This window comes from Westerdykella ornata, assembly GCF_010094085.1.
Source record: "Westerdykella ornata strain CBS 379.55 unplaced genomic scaffold EI97scaffold_43, whole genome shotgun sequence".
Taxonomy (NCBI): Eukaryota; Fungi; Ascomycota; class Dothideomycetes; order Pleosporales; family Sporormiaceae; genus Westerdykella; species Westerdykella ornata.
Window position 1 is genome coordinate 23,854 of NW_022986893.1, and position 21,857 is coordinate 45,710.

Sequence of the window (21,857 nt, forward strand, 5' to 3'; positions counted from 1 at the left end):
TGAATCACCAGACAGAGACATTCGTTTGCCTCTTCTACCGCCTCCTATACAAAGGCAACGAACGCTTTTGCCAACTGCAAACGCGCACCGACGACCTACCCTAACTCCGCAACCACCGCTCCTTTGCTACACGCACCCAGAAGCCTACGTCAACCCCGTTTCAGCCTCACCCTCGGTCCACGTTACCAAGTTGGAGTCATCGCAGGCTGCCACCGCCATGACGTGGAAAAGTCACTCGACGAGTTCGTCAAAGGCCAGCTCGCTTTTCGGTCTCGACGAGGACGACAAGTCTAACATACTCGTCTATCGATACCGCTCAGGCGGCAAGGCCCTGGAAGTCTCGACCCAACATGATCTGTGCAAATCCCTAGACTCGGGTAAGTCGCCGTCAAACACGCAATGCCTTCTGTCGCTCTCTCTTTCAAGTGGCCTACGCTAACAAAGGGCGGCCTCCTAGATCCGAACCTCCCATTCATTCGCGTGACCAAGAAGAAGATCCCGCGAGGCAACAGTCGCCTGGATATCCGCATGGAGGATCTCTTATCGCCCGACGATGTGGAAAAACATAAGGACAAGATCATTCCCGACTGGTCGGTTGCAAACGTCGGACTGCCCTCAGGCCCATACTGGAAGCGTCTGCTCTTCGACAGCTACCCTGAGTTGTATATCGTCTCGAAATCGGCAACCGCTACGCCCGAAGGCTCGCAGAACAATTCTCCGGAGAACTCGCAACATGTGACTCCTTCGACAACGTTTCCGCTCGAGCATCACTCCCAGCCGCGATCTGCCTGACGTCTTTCTGGTCCACGCGGATGAACCCCAAGTGGTCCGCCCGACTTCTGCCTACCTGGGATGCAACCGGCTACCTCAAAAGCGATCAGCCTACGCCACCTCTTGCGACGGTAATGCACCCTACACGACGCTACGACTCTTTCCCTCTTCATACGTTCCTTGGCGATACCCAGCAAGCTCAGAAAAAGGCACGGAACTGGAGTTCGCGGCGTTCATGGAGGATATTCTACGGTTTGATGGTCATTGGATTTGGGTCTGGGGTTAGAGAAACTCTCTGAACACTGGCGTTCCTTTGGTTTCGCGATGGAGTAAACCTCTCGCATGTGACAGTGAGTCCACCTACCTATGGAGGACCAAATGATATTGCACCATTCTTTGCAACCGAAATCACCGATACAACGCGTGAATATCTGCTGGTGATGGTGTGCTTTCCTGGCTCTCCTATGGTTCCAAAACCCTTTCTCACATTCTTTTTTCTTGCGCCGTCGCGTTGGTCAATATAGGAGTAGTTGTGCGGATGTTAATCGCCATGGTGCTTCGACTACTGACGGTGATTCTTTATTTTATTAAAGTCACGAAGAAAACCTACTGTGGAATTTGGACCTCTGCAAGAGAGCAGCTCACAACTCGGAAACCACACGTGGGCTGGTCGCACCCTCTCGTTGGCTCACGAACCGCGGCGAGCCAGATCATGACCGGGGGGGGCGTTCAGAAACGCAGCCTTGGCGTCCAGCTCCCGCTGGGGCCTACGAAAACACAAGAGTCCCTCCGCACTCTGATTAATCTATCACTGCTCGTACCCCCTTCACCTACCCTTCCATTCTTTGTTTAACTGTCCGGAGGCTCCAATTGGCCCATCGAGTCGCCATGAGGTGAGTTGCGTTGGACCCTGGGCTCCAGTTAAATACGAGCGCCCTTCCAATGATGTCACTTGTTGCTGACCAGCTTGGAAATGCAGGTTCGGACAACAGCTCAAGTCCTCGCTCGTTAAGGACTGGATGTTTTATTACATCGACTATGACGGTCTGAAGCATGCGCTACGACAACACCATATCTGGGACGAGAAGGCAGAGCAGGAATTCGTCGAACAGCTCGAGCGGGAGCTCGATAAGGTCTACAGCTTTACGACGGTGAAGAGCGAGGAGATTGTGCGGCGCATCGCAGCGTCGGAGAAGGAGGTCAATGAGGTGGTGTCGCGAGCGGAACAGAATGCGGGTAGAGCGGAGCTGGATAGCTCCGTCGAGGAGGATTTTGAGCTGCTGGAGGAGGACCTGAGCGACATCATTGCTGATGTGCACGACCTGGCCAAGTTTGCGCAGCTCAATTACACGGGGTTTCAGAAGATTATCAAGAAGCATGACGTATGTAATAGACTTGTTCTTCGCTTGAACCTACGCTGACACTGCCCTAGAAAATTACACGCTGGGTCTTGAAGCCCGTCTTCGCAACTCGATTGCGCCAGAAGCCCTTCTACAAGGACAACTACGACGCCTTCATCGTGAAGCTGTCGAAGCTGTACGACACGGTGCGAACGCGCGGAAACCCCGTCAAGGGCGATTCGGCCGCAGGAGGGAAGCAGCAGAACTTCGTCCGCCAGACAACCAAGTACTGGGTACACCCGGACAACATCACAGAGCTCAAGCTCATCATCCTGAAGCACTTGCCGGTGTTGGTGTTCAATCCCAACAAGGAGTTCCACGTGGACGATTCTGCCATTACCTCCATATACTTTGACAACACAGACACATGGGAACTATACGAAGGCCGATTGAAGAAGACGGAAGGTGCTGAGGCTATCCGACTGCGCTGGTACGGTGGCATGTCGAGTGAAACCATCTTCGTAGAGCGGAAGACGCATCGCGAAGACTGGACAGGCGAGGAATCCGTCAAAGCACGCTTCAAGCTGAAGGAGAAGAACGTAAATGCGTACTTGAGGGGAGAACTCACACCCGAAAAGATCTTCGAAAAGGAGCGGAAGGATAATAAGAGACCTGAGAAAGACATTGCTTCCGACGAACAACTTGCAAGGGAGATCCAGTATCGCGTCCTAACCCGCAAACTGGTTCCTGTAACACGATCCTTCTACCACCGCACGGCGTTCCAGCTTCCAGGAGACGCCCGCGTGCGTATATCGCTCGACACCGAACTCACCATGGTCCGTGAGGACAACCTTGATGGTCGCCAACGCGCGGGCAACAACTGGCGCCGCATGGACATTGGAGTAGACTGGCCTTTCTCACAACTCCCGCCCGAAGACGTCGAGCGTTTCCCCTACGCGGTCTTGGAAGTGAAACTGCAGACCCAAGCGGGCCAGGAACCTCCAGAGTGGATTCGCGAACTCACAGCCTCGCACCTCGTCGAAGCGGTCCCCAAGTTTTCGAAATATATCCACGGCACTGCGACCTTGAATCCCAAACGCATACACCTACTCCCCTACTGGATGCCACAGATGGACGTCGACATCCGTAAACCCGTCAGCCACAGATTCGGCATCGAAAGGCCCGGCGCGAGCAACGACATCAGCACGAGCGGCAACATGGACGACGAGAGTGAGGACGAGGATGCTGTCATGGGCTTGCCGCGCGTAGAGGGGCAGGAAGACGATGACAGGATCAGACGGCTCCGCGAAGCCAGAGACGTCATGGAACAACACGACATGGCGCGGAGGCAGGACTACGGGGCCATCAACGGGAACGGCGAGGGCCCGAATGCGCTGGACGTCGAGGAGAGGATTGCGGCGCAGCCTCTGCATCCGGACGATTACCCGATTTATGATTCTGACAGCGAGGATGATGAGGACTTGGAGGAGGCGAGGAGGGTTGGCGGTTGGCATTATCGGCAGGCGTGGTTGAGGCACCAGATCAACGGGCTGGGGGATGCCGTGATTAAGGGGCTGTGGATGTTGGTTCCCAGACCGAGACCAACTTCTGTTGGAGAGGGTGGGTTTACGCTCGGTGTGCCGAGTTGGAAGCAACCCGGCGAGGTGAAGCGGTTCAAAGCGCCGCCGGGGAAACGTAAGTGCTCTCTTCCATCTAACATTCCATTATCTGCGCATTTCTTTCTTCCGCTCATATTCGGCAAATGGACACAACAACTCACGTCTTCCCAAGGCATCCACGTCCCCGTGCGCGTCGAACCCAAAGTCCAACTCGCCACCGAACGCACCTTCCTCTCCTGGCTCGAATTCTCCATCCTCCTGGGCTCCATCGCGGCGACCCTGCTCAACTTTGGCGACCGCATCGCGCTCGCGGCCGCCTGGTGCTTCACCGTCATCGCATGTCTCTCCCTGTTCTACTCGGCGGGTCTGTTCCTGTGGCGAGTCCGGATGATTAGGAAGAGGAGGGCGGTGACGTATCATGATCGGTGGGGCCCGACGGCGCTGTGCGTGGGGTTGTTGGTGGCGGTTGTGGTGTCTTTTGCCGTGAGGATTAGGGGTGGGGAGTATAAAGGTGGTTTGAGGGATGGAGGGCCGAAGGGGAAGCTCTAGTGTTGAGAGGGAGTGAAGGGGGTTTGTATATATCAGGGAGGACCGGTCGTCATGTACATAGTATGTATGTTGTTGGGATAGGAAAGGGGTCGGGAGTGTCGTCTGCAGGAGTTTGGCTCTGGTCGAGTTCGTACTTGCATGCGAGGGTGTCCTTGCATTGTTGTATACCAATTACTTCTCTTAGTATTGTACAAGGATTCATGATATCACTATCAGATCCATTCAAATCTCCCTCCTGACTCTTGAATCACACGTTCATCACCTCCCTCCCTCCACCCACCCCCTCAACTCCCTCAACCCCTCACTAACACTCTCCCTACTCCCCAGCGTCAACCCCGCCGCCCTCTGCGCCAACCCAATCCCATCCTGCACCCTCCCTCCCCGGACCAACCCCACCGCCAGCGCCCCCAAAAACGTATCCCCAACCCCATTTACACTTACCACCTCCTCGGGCGCGAATACGCGCTCGGGCTCGAAGAGCCGGACATACAGTCCGCCCACGCCGACGTCCACATCGCCATTCGCGTTCCGCGCGAGGATGAATTTCGCTTCCTCGGGGTCGCTCAGGGCGGGATCGTCCAGGGGCAAGAGTCTGGTTAGGAGGACGCCTTTGGGACCTAATTTTGTGACGAGCGTGGGGATGAAGGGGAGGAGTTTGATGGCTTGTTGGGGGAGGCCGGCGTCCACGAGGTCCGGGGTTGTGGTGTACGCGAGTGGGACTCGGAGGCCCGAAGATGGGATGCCTAGGGCGTCGAGGACGCGGAACCAGTGCTTTGTGCTGAAGAGGTCGAGTTGGTGGGCGTGGGAGTGGAGGGCGGCGAGTTCGTGCGCGTTTGGCGTTGCGAGGTCGACGATGTGGTTTGGGAAGACGGCGGCGGCATGGTCGTTGTTGTGTTTGGAGGAGGCGGCGATGGCGGTGAGGAGGCGGGTGGATTTGGCGGTGGAGACGGGCTCGAAGATGGTGAGGGCGTTGATGTGTTTGCCGTGCGTGAGCCAGGCGTGCAAGCTCTCGGGTGTCCAGTTTGCGTCGGCGATGAGGCATTTCGGGGGGTTGGAGGTTAGGGAGGGAGAGGTGAGCCAGGTGTCGTGGATGCTGGATGGGGTGCTGGTTTCGAGGATACTCATGTCTGCCATGGCGAGGGTGAGGTCCTTGTTGGCGTTGTTGACGGCAACGTATTGTGCTGTCTTGTGAGGGCTAGGGAGCGTGCGTATGCCGTCCGTGAGCATGCCTGAAGCTTCTAGTTGCTGTAAAGCGGCGCGGCCGCTGAGATCGTCGCCAATCGTGCTGCACAGCCGGACAGAGGAATCTAGGAAATGGACTGCTTTGGCGATGTTGTGGGCAACGCCGCCGAGGGTTTGAGTAATCACTGCTGGGTTCGAAGTGTGCTGCTCAGGGTCTATTCGATTGGGAGATGTTGACAGTGGCGCAAAGTCACAGGATATGTCTAGTGCCAGAGCACCCGCGACAACTATGTCGACTTTAGAACCGTCTACTGACGTTCTGCTGCCCGCACTTTGAGGTTCCGGAGATGTAGACTGGACTTTGCTCATTGGAGCTTCATGTGTCGAAGCAAGACTTGACTGGACAGGCGTGAAATAGGAGGAGCCATGTCTACATAGACATAAAATCAGCGCCAGCCTACACCTACAACTATGCGTCAAGGATGCTGGCTCACCCTTGGGCTTCTTCCTGTTTGGCTTCTAGAACGGCCAATTCTCTTGCTACAATCGTAGCTCTCCGGACGTTCGACTCAATCAAAGCCCGGTTGGCGGGTATGCTTGCGCCTTTGCTCAGTTCCTTTATTTTGGTCAAGATGAATGGCGTGTTATCTTTGCCTGAGGCACCTGATGCGTCGGCTTGTCGAATGGCTTCTTCTATGATACTGTCCATGGTCTCCTTGGGAATGGCAGCTTCTTCAGGGACCGGGTTCGCAAATAGCAAACCTGACTGAATCTGCAGAGCATGCTGGGCATCTGCACAAGATCAGTGCTGAAATGCGGTAGAAGTTCAAAAGCACAACATACGTATAATCGCAGCAGCCTCAATTTCATCCTGAATAGTGGTCGGACTCTTAACACCACTATCTCTTGAGAAGAAGGCAGGAAAGTCGACATTGCCTTTGCGCCCATCTGCAAAGGTGGCAACTCCCACTCCCTCTGTTTCCAAGTACTCCAATGTCCGAGGGATATCCAGGAAACTCTTACACCCACTACTGATGACCGTCACAGGAGTGCGTCCAAGCTCGGTGAGGTCAGCGGAGATATCCATGCTAGACTCGGCGCCGCGATGAACTCCACCAAGCCCACCAGTACCAAACACTTTGATACCAGCGAGGTGGGCCAACAGCATAGTTCCAGCAATGGTCGTGCCGCCATTGAACTTCTTACCTGCCAATCGCAGACCGCAGACATAGCTCAGGTCTCTTCTGGAGAGCTTTAATGTGTTTTCCTTCCCTGCTGACGAGGCCAACCTGATCAACTCTTCAGGACTCAGTCCCACACGCGCTACGCCGTCAATGATGCCGATGGTGGCTGGAACGCCGCCGTTCACGCGGACTACACTCTCGAGGAGGGATGCTAGGGCTACATTGTCCGGGTATGGGAAGCCTGAAAGGTCATTAGGAGCTGCACAAACATCCTAAAATGCGCGTTTCTCAGTACCATGAGTATATATCGTAGTCTCAAGAGCTACGACTGGTTTCTTCGAATTCAGAGCTTCCCGCACCTCATCGGAGACCTGGAAAAAGGAATTGTTCGAGAGCAGACGTCTTCCAGAGGTGATCGTCCGTGACCAGCCCCTATTCCGTAGAAATGGCCTCCCAACGGCTCTTCCTATAAGCGTCATTGTTGTGGATTTGTCGAAAACGACATGTGAACTAGAAGGATGCGGTTGCTCAAGCTCAAGGCTTGGCGGTAGGCGGGAGGAAGGCGGCCCGCATCGGCAGAATCCGGGACGAAGTGAACACGACACAAGAGCGCCAGGAACGACAACTACCTTCTCCTTCGGTTGACACCAACACCTCATTTATGCTTGGGTCTTCGGGTCAATGCCCGAGATGAGGTCGTTTTCATTGCTGGCAAGCTGTCTGGCAGCGCTCTCAAGCTTCGTCGCTGCCGAATTGAACTTGTCCCAACCGCTCGTGTCGAAGCAAGTGTTGTCTGGGACCTTCAAACCACCACAAGTGTTCAAGAACACCAATCTAGTCCGGACGACGAACTTGGACAAATTCTATCCCCGAGAAACAATCAATGTCATTATAGAGAATATCGACTCAAAACCCCAATCGGAATACTACCTCCCTTTTGAATCCCGGTTAATATCAAGAGTTGGAGGTTTGGAGGTTAGGGACAAGAAAGATGTCGCTAAAGGAGCATTCAAGGTCGAGGTGGTTGGTTTCGACACTGAAAGGTACTATACCAGCTCGTATACTACTCCGGCATAGCTAACAGGTTCCCCCCAAGCCCCACGGAGTTCTACCTAATCCACCTTCCGGTTCCGCTGGAGCCCAAGCAACAGCAAACCCTGAGCATTACGTACTCCATCCTCTCTGCCGTCACACCGGTCCCCGCCCATATCGGTCAGAACGACAAGCAATATCTACAATACACCTTCAGCGCGTATGCACCCTCCGCCTATGTCACCGAGAACCAGAAGACCAAGATAAAGTTTCCGAATACCGACGTACCGGACTATACAAAGCTTCCTGCGGAATTGAACTCCGAGAAGCACGCGGATCCCCAGAAACAAGGAACCACTTTTACCTATGGCCCCTACGCATCCGTTCCGGCGGGCGCGGAGCAATTGGTCAGCGTCCGATATGAATTCACGAAGCCTGTGGCACATGTATCACTCCTGGAGCGCGATATTGAGGTCTCCCACTGGGGCGGCAACTTGGCGACTGAGGAGCGCTACTGGTTGGAGAATCGAGGCGCTCACCTGAAGAACCAGTTCTCGCGCGTTGAGTGGCAGAAGAGCTCATACATGAACCCAGCCACCTCGGCTCTCAAGGCTCTCAGCCTTCCTCTCCATCCTGGAGCCGTTGACCCCTATTTCACGGATGACATCGGCAACGTTTCGACTTCCCGGTTCCGTCCCGGAAGGAGAGAAACCGTCCTGGAGGTGAGGCCTCGCTACCCAGTCTTTGGAGGCTGGAAGTACAGCTTCCGGGTTGGATGGAACGCCGACTTGTCCAGCTATCTGCGTAAGCTAGCGACTGGCGAGTCTTATATCCTCAAAGTCCCGTTCCTGGAAGGTCCTCGCCAGCCTGAAGGTATTGAATACGCTCGCGTCAACCTTCGTGTCATCCTTCCTGAAGGTGCCACCAACGTTAGATATGCTACGTCTGTGCCCCTTATCGACAGCACCACGAGCCTACACAAGACCTTTATGGACACCCTCGGACGAACAGCATTGAGCCTCACTGCGATCAATGTTGTTGATGAATTCAGAGACCGCGACCTGATTGTCACTTATGACTACCCTTGGACAGCGGGTCTCCGCAAGCCGCTTGTCATTACTTTGGGCATGTTCAGCGTCTTTGTGGCCGTTTGGGTCATTGGAAACATAGACACAAGCATAGGCAAAAAGAAAACAGCGTAAAGAAGTTATCCAGGTCGGAGTAAAAACTAAAGATACGGTTTCTTGGGAGTCTCGGGTTGGTAAATCATCTCTTTCATAGCGTTACAGTCTGGTGTTTCTTCATGTAGATCAATATATCCATATACTATGTTAGTTCGGCGTTTCGGAAGTGCCACATTGTGGCGGTGCGGGGGAGAGCTCGTTGCCAAGCTCCTCAGCAAACTGGCAAACCACACCCCATTCATCAAACGAGACTCTTGTATAACTATCGAATGTTTTATTAGATACACATCCGATTGCATCTTGGCCTAGCTCCATACGCTGCAGGTGTAGCCCAAGCAGCGGTTACTTCGTGTTGTGGCGACACCTATATCAGGCCCCAGACGTCGTTCCGAACGGAATGCTATACGTTGCAACTTCTGTAATATCAGAGCTGTCATTGCCCACGTTCACAACGCGGAACCCTCTGAGGATAGTCCTGAGATTTCTCTGACGTCTGGTGGAGCTCCAGCCCAAGGGTTGTGCTATGGGGGCGCTTCAACTGTCGCTCTGCGCGAAGGCGTTGCTGTTGCTCGGTGCCAGTAGATTCATAGGTGTTCTCGCAGGTCCGAGCATCAACGTTGCCCTTCGAGCCTCGTTCAATTCTGCTCCATTTTTAGTCGAGCTCTTGTATGTCCAGGCTTCTCGTCTCTGGACAACAGGCTAACCAGGTGCAGAGAAACCGCCGCCGAGGAGAACTCCACCGCATACTACCCGCTCCTCGATCGCATAGCACAAGGTTACTTCCGGGAGTGCAACACGCCCCAAGAGCTATACTATGTATTCACAGATCTTTTGGAAGCAGACGGACACATTACCGACCTCGAAACGCTGGCTTCGTTTCAATTCGCACTATCAGTCCGGTCCGCAGCTCCGCGCATAGAAGCGCATTATCAATTCTACAACACATCTGTCGTACCTTCGTTACAAGGGGATCAAGGCGAGGGCTGTGAGACATGGGTATCGTTTGGTGGGGAGCAGTACTGCAATCCGGATTTGAAGGAGAGCAATGGCAGGATAAAGAGCGAGCGGTAAGCTATTCGTCTTGTATATTGCAGTGGGGGACATGCTAACCATACCAGCACTGATGAATTGCCCTTCGATCGCATTCTCGGCGACAGCAAAAATGCATTACCGTCCATAGTCTACGCAGATATCACCTCACCTTCCTTCGCGTGGTTCCACGAGACCCTGAGCAAGACCGCGAAGGAGGGAAAGACATCATATCGGGTCCGCCATAAGCCGTCAACGAAAGGGCCAGGGACGCCACTCATAGTTAACGGCTACGGTGTCGAGCTCCAGCTGAAGCGAACCGACTATATTGTCATCGATGACCGGCAGGCCGAAGAGGCTAAGAATGACGCCAAAAAGGCGCAAAGCACCGAACTTACCGGCGACGAAGAAGTGGCAGATCTCAAGCCCTTATCCTCATCAGAAGTGTCGAATCTCGCCGTGAACGCTGCTAGTTTCGTGATGAAGAGTGACCAGCCACTAGACACTCTCCTGCGTCTGGTGCAGGATTTCCCGAAGCATTCTTCTGCTATCGCCGCACACAATGCCTCAAAGGAGTTCCTCCATGAACATGAGGAAAATAGGAAACAGCTGTTGCCATCTGGCTTCAACGTGATGTGGATAAACGGTGTTCAGATACCCAACCGCGATATTAATCCATTCACTTTGCTAGAGCATCTCCGGCGAGAACGTAAATTGATCAATGGTATCCGAAGCCGAGGCCTTTCCGGACCAGACGCCATAGCTCTTCTCTCACATTCGGCGATTACCGCGAATCAAATGCAGGATGAACCCCAGCGCTATGACTTTAGGGATACAACCGAAGGTGGCAGAGTCATCATCTGGCTGAACGATATTGAAAAGGATAAGAGATACGAGGACTGGCCCACAGAAGTCACTGCCGTAGGTCCTTACCCTCCTAATGTAATGGTCAACGGCTGACAAAGTGCAGCTTCTTCAGCGTACTTTCCCTGGCCAACTGCCTTCCGTTCGCAGAGATGTTCACAACGTCATCATCCCTGTCGACTTTAGCTCCAAAGAGGATGTCATCTCGATCACACAGACTCTGCAAACCATGGTCAAGCGCAGGGTCCCAATCCGATGGGGTCTCGTGCCGAAGACTACCAGCACGGGAGCAGCCGAGCAAGCCAAGGTTGTTTATCATCTGTTAGAGACTTACGGGCTTTCTGCCGTGATGAGGTACCTGGAAGCGGTACGTACTGGTATATCGGTATCCACGCGGCATTTGGACGCTAACGCATTATAGTCCAACGAAAACAAGAAAGTCTCCATGCCCGACAAAAGCACCTTTGACGCAGCCGTCCAGGACGCTAAATTGCGCAATGAGCGGGAAGCGCTTTCTCTCGCTGACGCTCTCAAGGCTGAAGACGTAAACGAGCTATTGGCGTCTGCTAAGCAGTATCTGTCTCGTTTGGCCGCAGATGGACCTGATGCCCCGATGTTCGTCAACGGCGCACCCGTTCCACAAGCCGACAACTGGATGCAACTAATGAGCGAACGGATCACAATGGACCTGCGGACAATTCAGCAACGCGTCTTCGAGGGCGATCTCTCGGAAGAAACGTGGGTTCCACAGCTCTTCTTGGCCTCCGCCGCTGTGAAGCGTAATCCACTGCTCATTCCGGAGAATGAGAAGAATATCACTCTTGTGAACATGGTTGAGTTCTATGAGAGACACGAGCAGATTGTTGAAAAGATGCCGATCATCTTAGCAGACGCGACACCATCTAAGGACATGGTGCATTTGATCGTGGTGTGCGATTTCGATTCTACATCCGGGCTCGAGTTGTTGAGAGCAATATCCCACTATCGTAAAGAACATAAAAACATGGAGATTGTTCTGATCCATAACCCGGAAGCCGGAGCCGATCGAGTTAGTGCGTCTGAAGATATGCTGGAGGCTCGGATAAAGTATGGGCCATTGACGTCCGAGCAGCTGGAGACCATAGCATCAGAAGAACCCAGATTGTCCCCTACTCCGGGCAACTCGACGGCTTTCTGGAAGACAGCTCAGCCTATTTACGAAGCACTTGGCCTCAACCCCGGACAGAGCGGCCTTCTCCTCAATGGACGTTTTGTTGGTCCCATCCCTGCTGAGCAGACAGTCTCCAAGGACGACATTGAAACACTTGTTTCTTACGAGATTTCGAAGCGAATTCAGCCACTCAGCGCAGCGTTGGAGTCTCTACAGCTAACGGGGACGCTCACCTCGCCACTCGATTTCGCCAAACTTCAATCCCTCGTGTCGTTGTCAACGGTGTCCGACCTACCAGAAGGTATCTTCGAATCGGCTTCTACAATGCGTATGGATCTCTTCAATCAATGGAACGACACCCATACTGCAATCACCAAGGGCGACAAGTCAAAGGCTATCTTCCAGGTTGTGGCATCCGTTGATCCTGCTACAGAATTGGCGCAGAAGTGGATTCCCATCCTCAAGGTCCTATCCGATATGGACGGTGTCTACCTGAAGCTGTTTCTGAACCCTCACCAGAGGTTGGAGGAGTTGCCTGTGAAGCGGTTCTACAGATACCTCCTGGATTCAAGGCCTACTTTCAACGACAATGGCGATTTTGTGGACCTGGAAGCGCATTTTACTGGTATACCCAAGGAAGCATTGCTTAACCTAGGCATGGACGTGCCGCCATCATGGCTCGTAGCACCAGAGGAGTCCATCCACGATCTTGACAATATCAAGCTCAGTTCGCTGAGTCCTGGGGCTGACATAGACGCTACTTACGGTCTCGAGAGCATTCTTATTGAAGGCCACTCTCGCGATGTCACCCAAGGCGGAATGCCACCGAGGGGCGCTGAGCTGGTTCTATCCACTGAGAAGGACCCACACTTTGCAGACACCATCATCATGGCAAATCTCGGATATTTCCAGTTCAAAGCCAACCCTGGCTTCTTCAAGATCCAGCTCAAGAGTGGCCGTAGCCAGGAGATCTTCAACATTGACAGTGCTGGAACTAAAGGCTGGGCGCCCGTCCCAGGTGATGAGACAAATGAGATCGTACTGATGAGCTTCCAAGGAGCCACTCTTTTCCCTCGTCTGTCACGCAAGCCCGGTATGGAAACCGCCGACGTCCTGGTCACCGATGAGAGCATGGCCTCCGAGATTGTCGAGAAAGGAACACAGAAAGTCAACAAGCTCCTTAATAAAATTGGCCTGAAAGGCATCGACACACAAAAAGTCCTCCAATCCGGTTCGAAACTGCTCTCAAAGACAGGTTTCACAGCCGAAAAGGCAAAATCAACCGGCGTCCAAGCCGATATCAACATCTTTTCTGTCGCCTCAGGCCACCTTTATGAACGCATGCTCAACATCATGATGCTCTCCGTCATGAAGCACACCAACCACACCGTCAAATTCTGGTTCATCGAGCAATTCCTCTCTCCGAGCTTCAAATCCTTCCTCCCGACCATGGCGGCCGAATACGGGTTCTCGTACGAACTCGTGACGTACAAGTGGCCGCACTGGCTGCGTGGCCAGAAGGAGAAGCAGCGCGAGATCTGGGGCTACAAGATCCTGTTCCTCGACGTGCTCTTCCCGCTCGACCTCGACAAAGTCATCTTCGTGGATGCGGACCAGATCGTCAGGACGGACATGTACGAGCTTGTCCAGATGGACTTGCACGGCGCGCCGTACGGGTTCACACCCATGTGCGATTCCCGGACCGAAATGGAGGGATTCCGCTTCTGGAAACAGGGGTACTGGAAGTCTTTCCTTCGGGGCCTGCCATACCACATCTCTGCTCTGTACGTCGTGGACCTCAAGCGGTTCCGAGCTCTGGCCGCTGGCGACCGTCTACGCCAACAGTACCACTCGCTGTCGGCCGACCCGGCGAGTCTGAGCAACCTGGACCAGGATCTGCCGAATAATATGCAGTTCCAGCTCCCCATCTACAGTCTGCCGCAGGAGTGGTTGTGGTGCGAGACGTGGTGTAGTGATGAGAGTTTGAAGCAGGCCAAGACGATTGATTTGTGTAATAATCCGCAGACGAAGGAGCCCAAGTTGGATAGGGCGAGGAGGCAGGTTCCGGAGTGGACGGAGTATGATGAGGAGATTGCGGCGTTGGCGAGGAGGAAGAGGGGGGAGGCGGTGAAGGGAGCTGGGCAAGGGAAGGAAAAGAGGGAGGAGGGGAAGCGGGATGGGGAGGGGGAGATATCGGATTCGCATGGGGAGCCGCAGGCTTGGGGTGGGGAGAGGGTTGGGAAGCGTCATGATGAGTTGTAGTGCACTTGTTGTGTAAGGGTGGTTTGAGGGACAGAGGAATTGGTTTGCTAGAGTGATCGAGAGATTCGTATGATAGACGCCTGGATGCGAATACAGTACCGTACATACATTCTCCGCGACATATAGTTGACGTGTCACGTTCTCTGTGGAGGAGATGGAGATACCTTATTGTGAGGTCACTTGATATGCACAAGGGGCACCAGAACCTTTCAGTTCAAATGCAAACGGCCCGCTGCTCTTCCATAGAACAGTCATTTATATTATGATTCGAGTCTCACATGCGTAGCCTGTAGCTTTTCCATGCGCCGTCATGCTCTACTAGCTACTAAAATGTTCTATTCTATTTCTTGCACTTGCGCTTTACCTGCAGCCCCTCATTTCGCCACTCCATATCGACTCCCTCCGCATGCGCTCCCGTTCAAGTTGATAGGTGTCACTCAGGCCCAGCTACAAAGCTATAAACAACAAGAACCTCCTCGGAGACGTCTTCAGTCATGAACACTCTCGATCCCCCATCCCTTGCACGCCTTTACTTTTTCTTCCATTCCTGTTCTCAAGCAGGCTCGTATTCTGTCTGCTAAGAAAAGTACAAACAATTGTTACAAGCCGCAGTCTCCAAGTCTGATCCCCTCCAGTAGTATATAGCAGGTCAGGCTTGGCGAAGGATACAGGTAGTTGTACCCTCTTCCCAGCTGAAGGTTCTGTGATACAATTCCCCGAATAGCAGAACGTAAGAGAAGCTGCAGAGGAATGACTTGCATTCTCTCATTTGATTAACAAACGCACATGCCCAGCACACTTTGGCCATTGATGCCCCGTTTCCACTCTAACCAACATCACATGATCATCTAACGGCGCTTCTTTGCTAGCAAACACGGTAGTGAGGAATTCGAAATTCGAATCACCGGAAGATGACCACATCCACGAATTCTGGACTTGGAGCCACGGGATTTTGGCTTTCTGCCTGATTGCTATGTACTCTGTTGGGTGGTGCCCGACGCTGACCCGACGACTTGTGTATGTAGTGTTGGTGTTCGATTCTGGTGAAATCGACTACTGCGTAACTCCCCGCTGCTCATCAACTCCACTCCAGGTAGGTAGGTCTGTAGACTACTTTTGAAGGACCTCAGCACACGCACCAGCTCCGCCGTTCGCAAACCAAAAGAAACGCAAAACAGATGTCAAGGTTTAAAAAAAAAAAAAAAAAAAAAAGAGGAAAAGAAGGAAAAAAAGAGGTCTCATCCTCCAGCCTCGCCATCTATCCCTCCACCCTACCCACACCTCTACAATACCTCCCACGGTGCCACCTCCCCTTCTCTGCTCTACTCTCTACATACAATCCCCCTCTTTCCCCAGACCCATCTCGGCGTCCCCATGCGCCTCCAGAACTTACCAGCACCAACACAGCAACTCCCCACAAAAAACCAAAACCAACAATAATCCTCCGCAACCGATCACACCACCCCAACCCACCCAGACATCCATCCCTCCCAAGCAAGCCACCACAAAAAAACGCCGATCCTCCATCTCGGAAATTTCCCCATCCCAGCCTCGCGCCCAACAACCTTCCCAACTTTCCAACATCCCCGCCCTCCAAGAAACAATGCCGCAAACGCCCCCCTCAAAAAGCGGGACAGGAAAAGAAAAAAGAAAAGAAGAGGCACGCCACCATCGCCAGGCGCGGCTCCGATGCCCCGGGGCCAGGCAAAAAGAATCCAAGACCGCGTCTTCGGGCCATCTGAATTATTAGTAATTGCTGCGTGCTGCAGGCTTGGTTGGGGGGCGCTGATGCGGAGAAGGAGGAGGTGCAGCGGACGGCCAAACCCATCGAGAGTCTAATAGATAGTCTCAAGCAATAACAGAGGCGATTGAGGAAGCAAATGCATTATTGGACGTATACCTAGATGACTGGGACGGACGGCTAGTAGATCGCCCAACAAACAAAAGGACACGTCCGTATACGCGTACGATTCCATATCTGAACTAGTATCAAGGTGTAATAGACCCGTTCCCCCCTTTCTAGAGGAAGGTATTCGGGTAAAAAAGGCCCCCTTTTACATTATTTAGAACCCGAACTCTTTCTTATCAGCATCACGAAAACCATGATACTTTCTTGTTGCCACTAGAGAGATACTCCCATCAGGAATGACTCGCCGGCCCCCGGGCCTTCCCCCTCCTCCGAGAGTCTCATCTCAAGATGTTGTCTGCCCTCAGACCATACATATCTCAACCCGCCAATAGAAATAAAAAGAGAAACCCTGGCCTGAGCTTGCTTCCCCACTACGGAGTACCAAATTCTACAACGCAGCCACGCACTAAGAACGCCTATAAAACATCCCGAAACCTTTCCATAACAAATACTTAGTCGATAAGCTCCGACGAATGACACCCCGCGGTTCACCCTCTCCGCCTTCACTGCACCCCAGAGTCAGTCAGTCTCACAGTCATTTCCAAATTCTCGGACGACGCCGACGCCACGGCTCGGGGCTTTTCTCAGCTCGGGCTTCTCAGACCAGACGAGACGGCGTCCCCGCTTTGCCGGGCCCCCCATCCCCCTTCTAGAAGCCCGGGCAGGAGCAAAGTTCAATCCCCGAAATTCTTGAGCGCACGGCAAAGTTCTCGAATCGAGCGAGGTGGACCATATGCGTACGATTACTGTGTCCATGTCCCACGATGAAACAGAATAGATGCATCTGGTATATATCAGACTAATCGTCTTACTACGGAAAACAGTGCGATGATACAGTCTTCGGCCGTTCTTCATCGTCGGTCCTTCTGTCCTCCTCATACAGCCAGATCGCCATACCCCAGGAGACTCACAAACCGGGTATACAAATGCCGTGCCGTCGAGTGCCTGAACGCAGGCATCCAGGGCTCGCCGAGGGATATATGCGCGTAGTCCAAAAACCAAAGCTGATGGATATATCATGCGTCGAATAACAGTAAAAGTCAAACGCTGCCTCCCACACACATGGTGCCACTCAATGCTGTCAAACGCCAGAAGAATGCACGCCAACATTAAGGGATATGTTCCTTCAGAAATTTCTCCAACCGGAAATCCCGACATCCCAGGTTGCCATGAAAACGAGATCTAAACCATCCGTCAATTGACACCTGCGAGCTTTTGAATATTTTCCAGTATGTCGGCGTCCGTTGTAAGCGTCGGTGAATTATCGCCCACTTGTCTCAACATTTTGATAGTCCGCGCGAGCAGATCGCCAAAAGTCTGTTTCGTGAGAGTCGGTAGCCCAGGAAGCAGCTGGCTCAGCTTGTTCTTGCCTGACATCATGACCGCGGCAAGGACGATCATGTTTCCAAATTGCCTGCATGGTTCTGGTTAGAAAAGACCCAAGAGGGAAGGTAGCCACGAAGACGTACGCATGCATAGTGCCGAAGATGTTAGTTACTATAAGTCGACCTTTCGGCGTGTCGACGTATTTCCTGTAGACATCATTGGGCTGATGGCCCACGCGGTCGAAGGCAATGGTACTCTGAATAGCACTCTCCACACACAGACGCGCAACCTCGACGATGGACTTGAAGTCCGGAAGGAGTTCCACAATACCCGCCGCTTGGCTACTGGTCTCCGGGGGCGTAGCGCCCACCGAACGGGCGGACATGGGCGTAGAAATATCTCCCAACCCGGCATCAGAGCCATGCGATGACCTGTCCGAAGTGGCACCGTTGGGAGGAAATGGGACATCGTGAAGGGCAATCTCCAAATATGGCCGAAGAACCATATATTGAGCACCGTAATACTTGGCCCGGAGCCGTGCGATGTTGATGTCGGTCGCTGGAGGGTCATGATCCTCCCATCGGAGGGCAGGCGGCTGCAGGCGCTTCCAGGCCTTGAGCATCTCGAATTGTTCGCGTGCCGCATGGGCTACCGTCAGCAGGGAAGATTGAACAACGTCGTCTTTGTCATTCTTGTCATTCTTCTCTAGAGCTAACACTCTCTTTAGCGCAATCCAACATGCAGTGGGTGCAACTTACTGTAGCGTAGTTTGTTTTTTTGATATAACGTCTTGTGGGCATGATTGAGAAGGACACGTAGGTGTATCTGACTCGAATAGAGCACCATGATTTTCTGGTCCTCTGGCCACTGTTCGTATGGCATTTGCAGATCCTGAATGCGGATTTGGCCGACTCCCTTTGGGTAATCGATGATATCTTGATACTGTGCAATGTGGGACGGTGGCAGCGTGCTCATTTCGGCCAATATATCGCTGTTTCTCGGTCAGTCGCGATAAACAAGATCATGGTCGACATACGTTTCCAGCTGAAGGCAGGCCCAGTAGAGTAGCTTGATGAGGTTCCTCTGTGCCTGGAGCTCCTTCTCTTCCTTATCCTCGTGTTGTGTAGATGGGCTCAACCCGGGCGTCGCAGGCGGATTGGAGGCCGGAGTCTGACTGGGTTGTTGGCTAGGGTTTGGATTGAGGGTCTGGCTTTGTGCTTGGCTGCGCTCGTCAGGTCGCTCGAACTCTAACTTTCTCTGAATAAAAGGCATTTCCCTACAGAGCAGTCAGCATTGGCACTGTGACTTCAGAGCTTCGAAGCCTACTCCTTGACGAGCACGATGCAGATCCTACAGGCATTGTTGATCCAACTCCAGCTCTCCATCACGCGCGCATATTGGCCTGCGTACAATGCGGCAAGCACATTCGCCTGCGCATGACCTATCGAAAACCCACCTGTCAGATTTCCGAGCATATCAGTTGCAATACAGTAATATAACATTCCAGGCAAGCGATCTATATTTCTCTTCCGGGTTTCTTCGTGGTCGCTGTTGAAGCTACTGTTCACAGAGGCCGACCGTGACGATTTCCGCATGTAGCCCAGGCGCTGACTTTCCACTGGAAACGCATCCGCCTCTGGGGCGGGTAGTGGGTCCTTCCACTCGCACACTTTCCCGAGAGCAAGGACGAGCAGGACGATGGCATTATGGACGGATCTATGGATGCCGTACCCCAAGTATGCAGTTGTATCCGAGTAGCCACTGAGACAATCGGCGCACCGTTTCCTCTTAGTTCCGGCATGGCTCTGGCTGCGCCTTGACTCCGGTCCATACATCATAGCGAAGTTCTGTACCATTCTTTTCAGTTGCTTGATGTTAAGAAATGGCTGCAAGGGATGAATGTGTCGGCAGTACGAGTCAAACAGTCTTTCCACTGTTGATTTGTCAAGTAGAAGCCGACAGTCGAAGCGTCGCCCTCGATCATGGTCAGCGGCTGCTGATCCTTCATCAACCAGCGTGGGCGGACTCTCAGGTGTAAGCGGACCCCAAGGTTTCATTTCGGCATATGGAGGTGACGGCGTGTCTGGTGCCCCATTACTGTCGGGAGTCGTCGTAAGTCCTTGTGTACCATCGCACGTATCCAGTCCTTCGCCTACGCCATGCACTCTGACTACGCCACGGAACCTCTCTAGTTGCATGGGATAGTCGGCGATGTTCTTGCCTTTCCTTTTCAGATTCTCGATGACTTCAATGCCTTTGGAAAAATCTCTCATTGTCGGCCAGTCTTGGAGAATCTGGTGGGCGGGCGTCGTGTGGTCGACCGGAAATGCCGAAGGCACGTCATCTTCCTTTTGGACCGGGGTCGAGAGCTTGACGTTCGCGCTGTCAACGGGTGTTGCCGAAGGCCGAGCAATAGCTGTTGGAAACTCTTGCCTGCCGGGTGTTGAGACGGGTCCAGCGGGCGGAGACATGGTCGAATTCGTGGCAACCGGGGATTCGGCTTTGATGTTATCGACCCTAGGATAGTAGCCGCGTCCCTGAACAGGAGTGGGCGCCTGGGATCCATGCCGCTCATTCATAGCGGGTCCAGCTCCATAGATCTGTTCGGGGGACAGTGGGTTCGTCATGCGATCCAACTCGACTGTGGGCGATAGTTTCCGGTCCACCGTCTGCCTCCAGGCGTTTATTTCCGCAATGAAGGATTTCAGCGTTTCGGAAACACCGTTCATACTTTCCTGGAGTTGCATCATGCTTCTATCCATCCTAATCCACGTAAGCATGAAGCACAGAATAATAGAGACTCTACATACTTTGGAGGTGGCACGTCCTTGTAAAGGCATTCCAATCCATTGTCCCTGCAGAACTGGCACGGCCTCGCCTCGTCGCATTTCTGTTTACGAGAGCGGCAGTGATTACAAGCCTGGGTGGCTCGCACATGTTTGCGCTTTACTTGGTTCCCGTACGCCTCCGAACCGCCCATGTAAGGTCCATGGGAGGGAGCACCATATGTAGGGACGAGCGGCGCATATTGGGTGGGGGGTAAAGAAGGTGTGTGAAACGGTTGATCCGAATGCTGGGGTGAATTAACGACACGGGGGTAGCCATTGCTCGGATAGGTGCCATTCGGGGGGTGGTCCGAACTTGCAGACCATGGCGCAGCAGGACCACTTCGCTCCATTACAGGTTGCGGATTGGGCTCCTTGGTGGTAGTCGGCGGACGAGGGAGTTGTGTTTCGGCTCCGGTGGATTGCGGCGTCACGGGAGGACGGCTGTAATCCGAGATTCGGTCCTGGTCAATAGCAGGCGGCACCCTAGGAACAGTCACGGAGAAGCCATGAGTGCGCTGGTGCGGTGATGGGCCCGGCCTCTGTGCGCTCTCCGGAGGTTGTTGATATGGGCCTGGTGGCGCGGAACGTTCTTGCGCGACGAGTTGAGGCGTTGGAGTCTGGATTGAGACAGAGGAGCGATCCTGGTGGGGGACAGACGACGGAGGCCCTGGAGGAGGAGGGTACGGATAAGAGGGAAGGCCGTGAGGGGGATAGGGAGCCTGAGCGTGTGTTGCTGGAGACGAAGGCGGATGGGCGGAATGGCGAAAGGGCGAATTCTGCGAGACTGGGTGAGGGGGAGGCAAGCCGTTGTACGGAGGAGGGTGGAGTGAGTTGAGGCGGGGACGTTTGTGAACAGGCGCATCCGGCTCAGCAGCGTCCATGGTTATTACATATATCAGACGAACCGCTCAGGCCATGCGGCAACGGAGGGCAGAGCACTCGAGCTGTACCACTTGCGACAAGAAGGCGGTCAAACTGCGGGCCGGCACTTTTGGTGGCCACACTGGGGGGCAACTGACACTGGAGTGCAAGCAACGGGGCTGGGCCAGCCTCGGCAGCAGAAGCACTGGCAGCAATTCACCAGAGGCAACACAAGGGCGTGAGGGCCACGACGTCGGCTGGTTGGGCTTGGGAGAGAAAGGCCCTCCTCTGCGTCATCACACCTGGGCGGAGGGGAGGAATCAGAGGATTGACAGGAGGTAGGGAGTAGCCAGGAGTGGAGCCGGCACACCGTAGTGTGGCAGGGCAACTCGCGACGGACAAGAAGATCAGAGGATAGCGAGTCGAGGTGATGCTGGGGGGAGGCGTATCATGGAGTGGTGGTGGTGACAGGGAAGAAGGTGAGCTCGGTAGGGCAGACGGTGGGATGCAGGAGCGGGAGTCAGGAAGCGGCTCGTGAGGACCCGGGGTGCGAAGCCAACGCTGGTACCATGGAGGCGGCGACGACGCGCCTGCAAGACCAGACCAGAGGCGAAATGCCCGATCGGGAGATGGGACGACGCTGGGCGATGAAGGGTCCGGCTGGGGAGACCTCTCTCTCTCCCTCTCTTGTGGCCGTCTGGCAGAGAAATTGCTCTGTTGCGTCTGTGGTCCGACGTTTGGTGAAGCTTGGAATGCCCGGCAGAGCG

At 53.8% G+C, this 21,857-nt stretch overlaps 6 protein-coding genes across 6 annotated transcripts; 4 read left to right on the forward strand and 2 right to left on the reverse strand.

Annotated features, from left to right (window-relative positions):
• The first annotated feature begins 81 nt into the window (after positions 1-81).
• Positions 82-1,226, forward strand: EI97DRAFT_234139 (uncharacterized protein). The gene is made up of 2 exons (XM_033793979.1): positions 82-377; positions 458-1,226. Exons 1-2 carry the CDS (start codon positions 218-220, stop codon positions 790-792), a joined length of 495 nt encoding a protein of 164 aa, XP_033649655.1. The 5' UTR covers positions 82-217; the 3' UTR covers positions 793-1,226.
• Positions 1,227-1,467: 241 nt separating this feature from the next.
• EI97DRAFT_437209 (SPX-domain-containing protein) lies at positions 1,468-4,506 on the forward strand. Its single transcript, XM_033799295.1, has 4 exons — positions 1,468-1,664; positions 1,751-2,153; positions 2,204-3,806; positions 3,903-4,506. The coding sequence occupies exons 1-4, from the start codon at positions 1,660-1,662 to the stop codon at positions 4,277-4,279; spliced, it is 2,388 nt and encodes a 795-aa protein (XP_033649656.1). The 5' UTR covers positions 1,468-1,659; the 3' UTR covers positions 4,280-4,506.
• Positions 4,507-4,537: 31 nt separating this feature from the next.
• On the reverse strand, positions 4,538-7,161 carry EI97DRAFT_504447 (uncharacterized protein; the record flags this gene model as incomplete). Its single annotated transcript, XM_033802827.1, has 4 exons — positions 6,941-7,161; positions 6,305-6,886; positions 5,956-6,253; positions 4,538-5,891 (listed from the first exon to the last, which is right to left on the reverse strand). The coding sequence occupies exons 1-4, from the start codon at positions 7,122-7,124 to the stop codon at positions 4,538-4,540; spliced, it is 2,418 nt and encodes an 805-aa protein (XP_033649657.1). The 5' UTR covers positions 7,125-7,161.
• A 174-nt stretch (positions 7,162-7,335) lies between these two features.
• Positions 7,336-8,879, forward strand: EI97DRAFT_386420 (Ribophorin I; the record flags this gene model as incomplete). The annotated part of the gene is made up of 2 exons (XM_033796067.1): positions 7,336-7,688; positions 7,742-8,879. 2 exons carry the CDS (start codon positions 7,336-7,338, stop codon positions 8,877-8,879), a joined length of 1,491 nt encoding a protein of 496 aa, XP_033649658.1.
• A 505-nt stretch (positions 8,880-9,384) lies between these two features.
• On the forward strand, positions 9,385-14,166 carry EI97DRAFT_386477 (UDP-glucose:glyco protein glucosyltransferase precursor; the record flags this gene model as incomplete). The annotated part of the gene is made up of 5 exons (XM_033796073.1): positions 9,385-9,527; positions 9,575-9,928; positions 9,980-10,811; positions 10,861-11,121; positions 11,176-14,166. 5 exons carry the CDS (start codon positions 9,385-9,387, stop codon positions 14,164-14,166), a joined length of 4,581 nt encoding a protein of 1,526 aa, XP_033649659.1.
• A 3,021-nt stretch (positions 14,167-17,187) lies between these two features.
• EI97DRAFT_234236 (uncharacterized protein) lies at positions 17,188-21,488 on the reverse strand. The gene is made up of 6 exons (XM_033793980.1): positions 20,212-21,488; positions 18,728-20,164; positions 18,438-18,677; positions 18,160-18,392; positions 17,545-18,112; positions 17,188-17,489 (listed from the first exon to the last, which is right to left on the reverse strand). The coding sequence occupies exons 1-6, from the start codon at positions 21,108-21,110 to the stop codon at positions 17,270-17,272; spliced, it is 3,597 nt and encodes a 1,198-aa protein (XP_033649660.1). The 5' UTR covers positions 21,111-21,488; the 3' UTR covers positions 17,188-17,269.
• Positions 21,489-21,857: the final 369 nt, after the last annotated feature.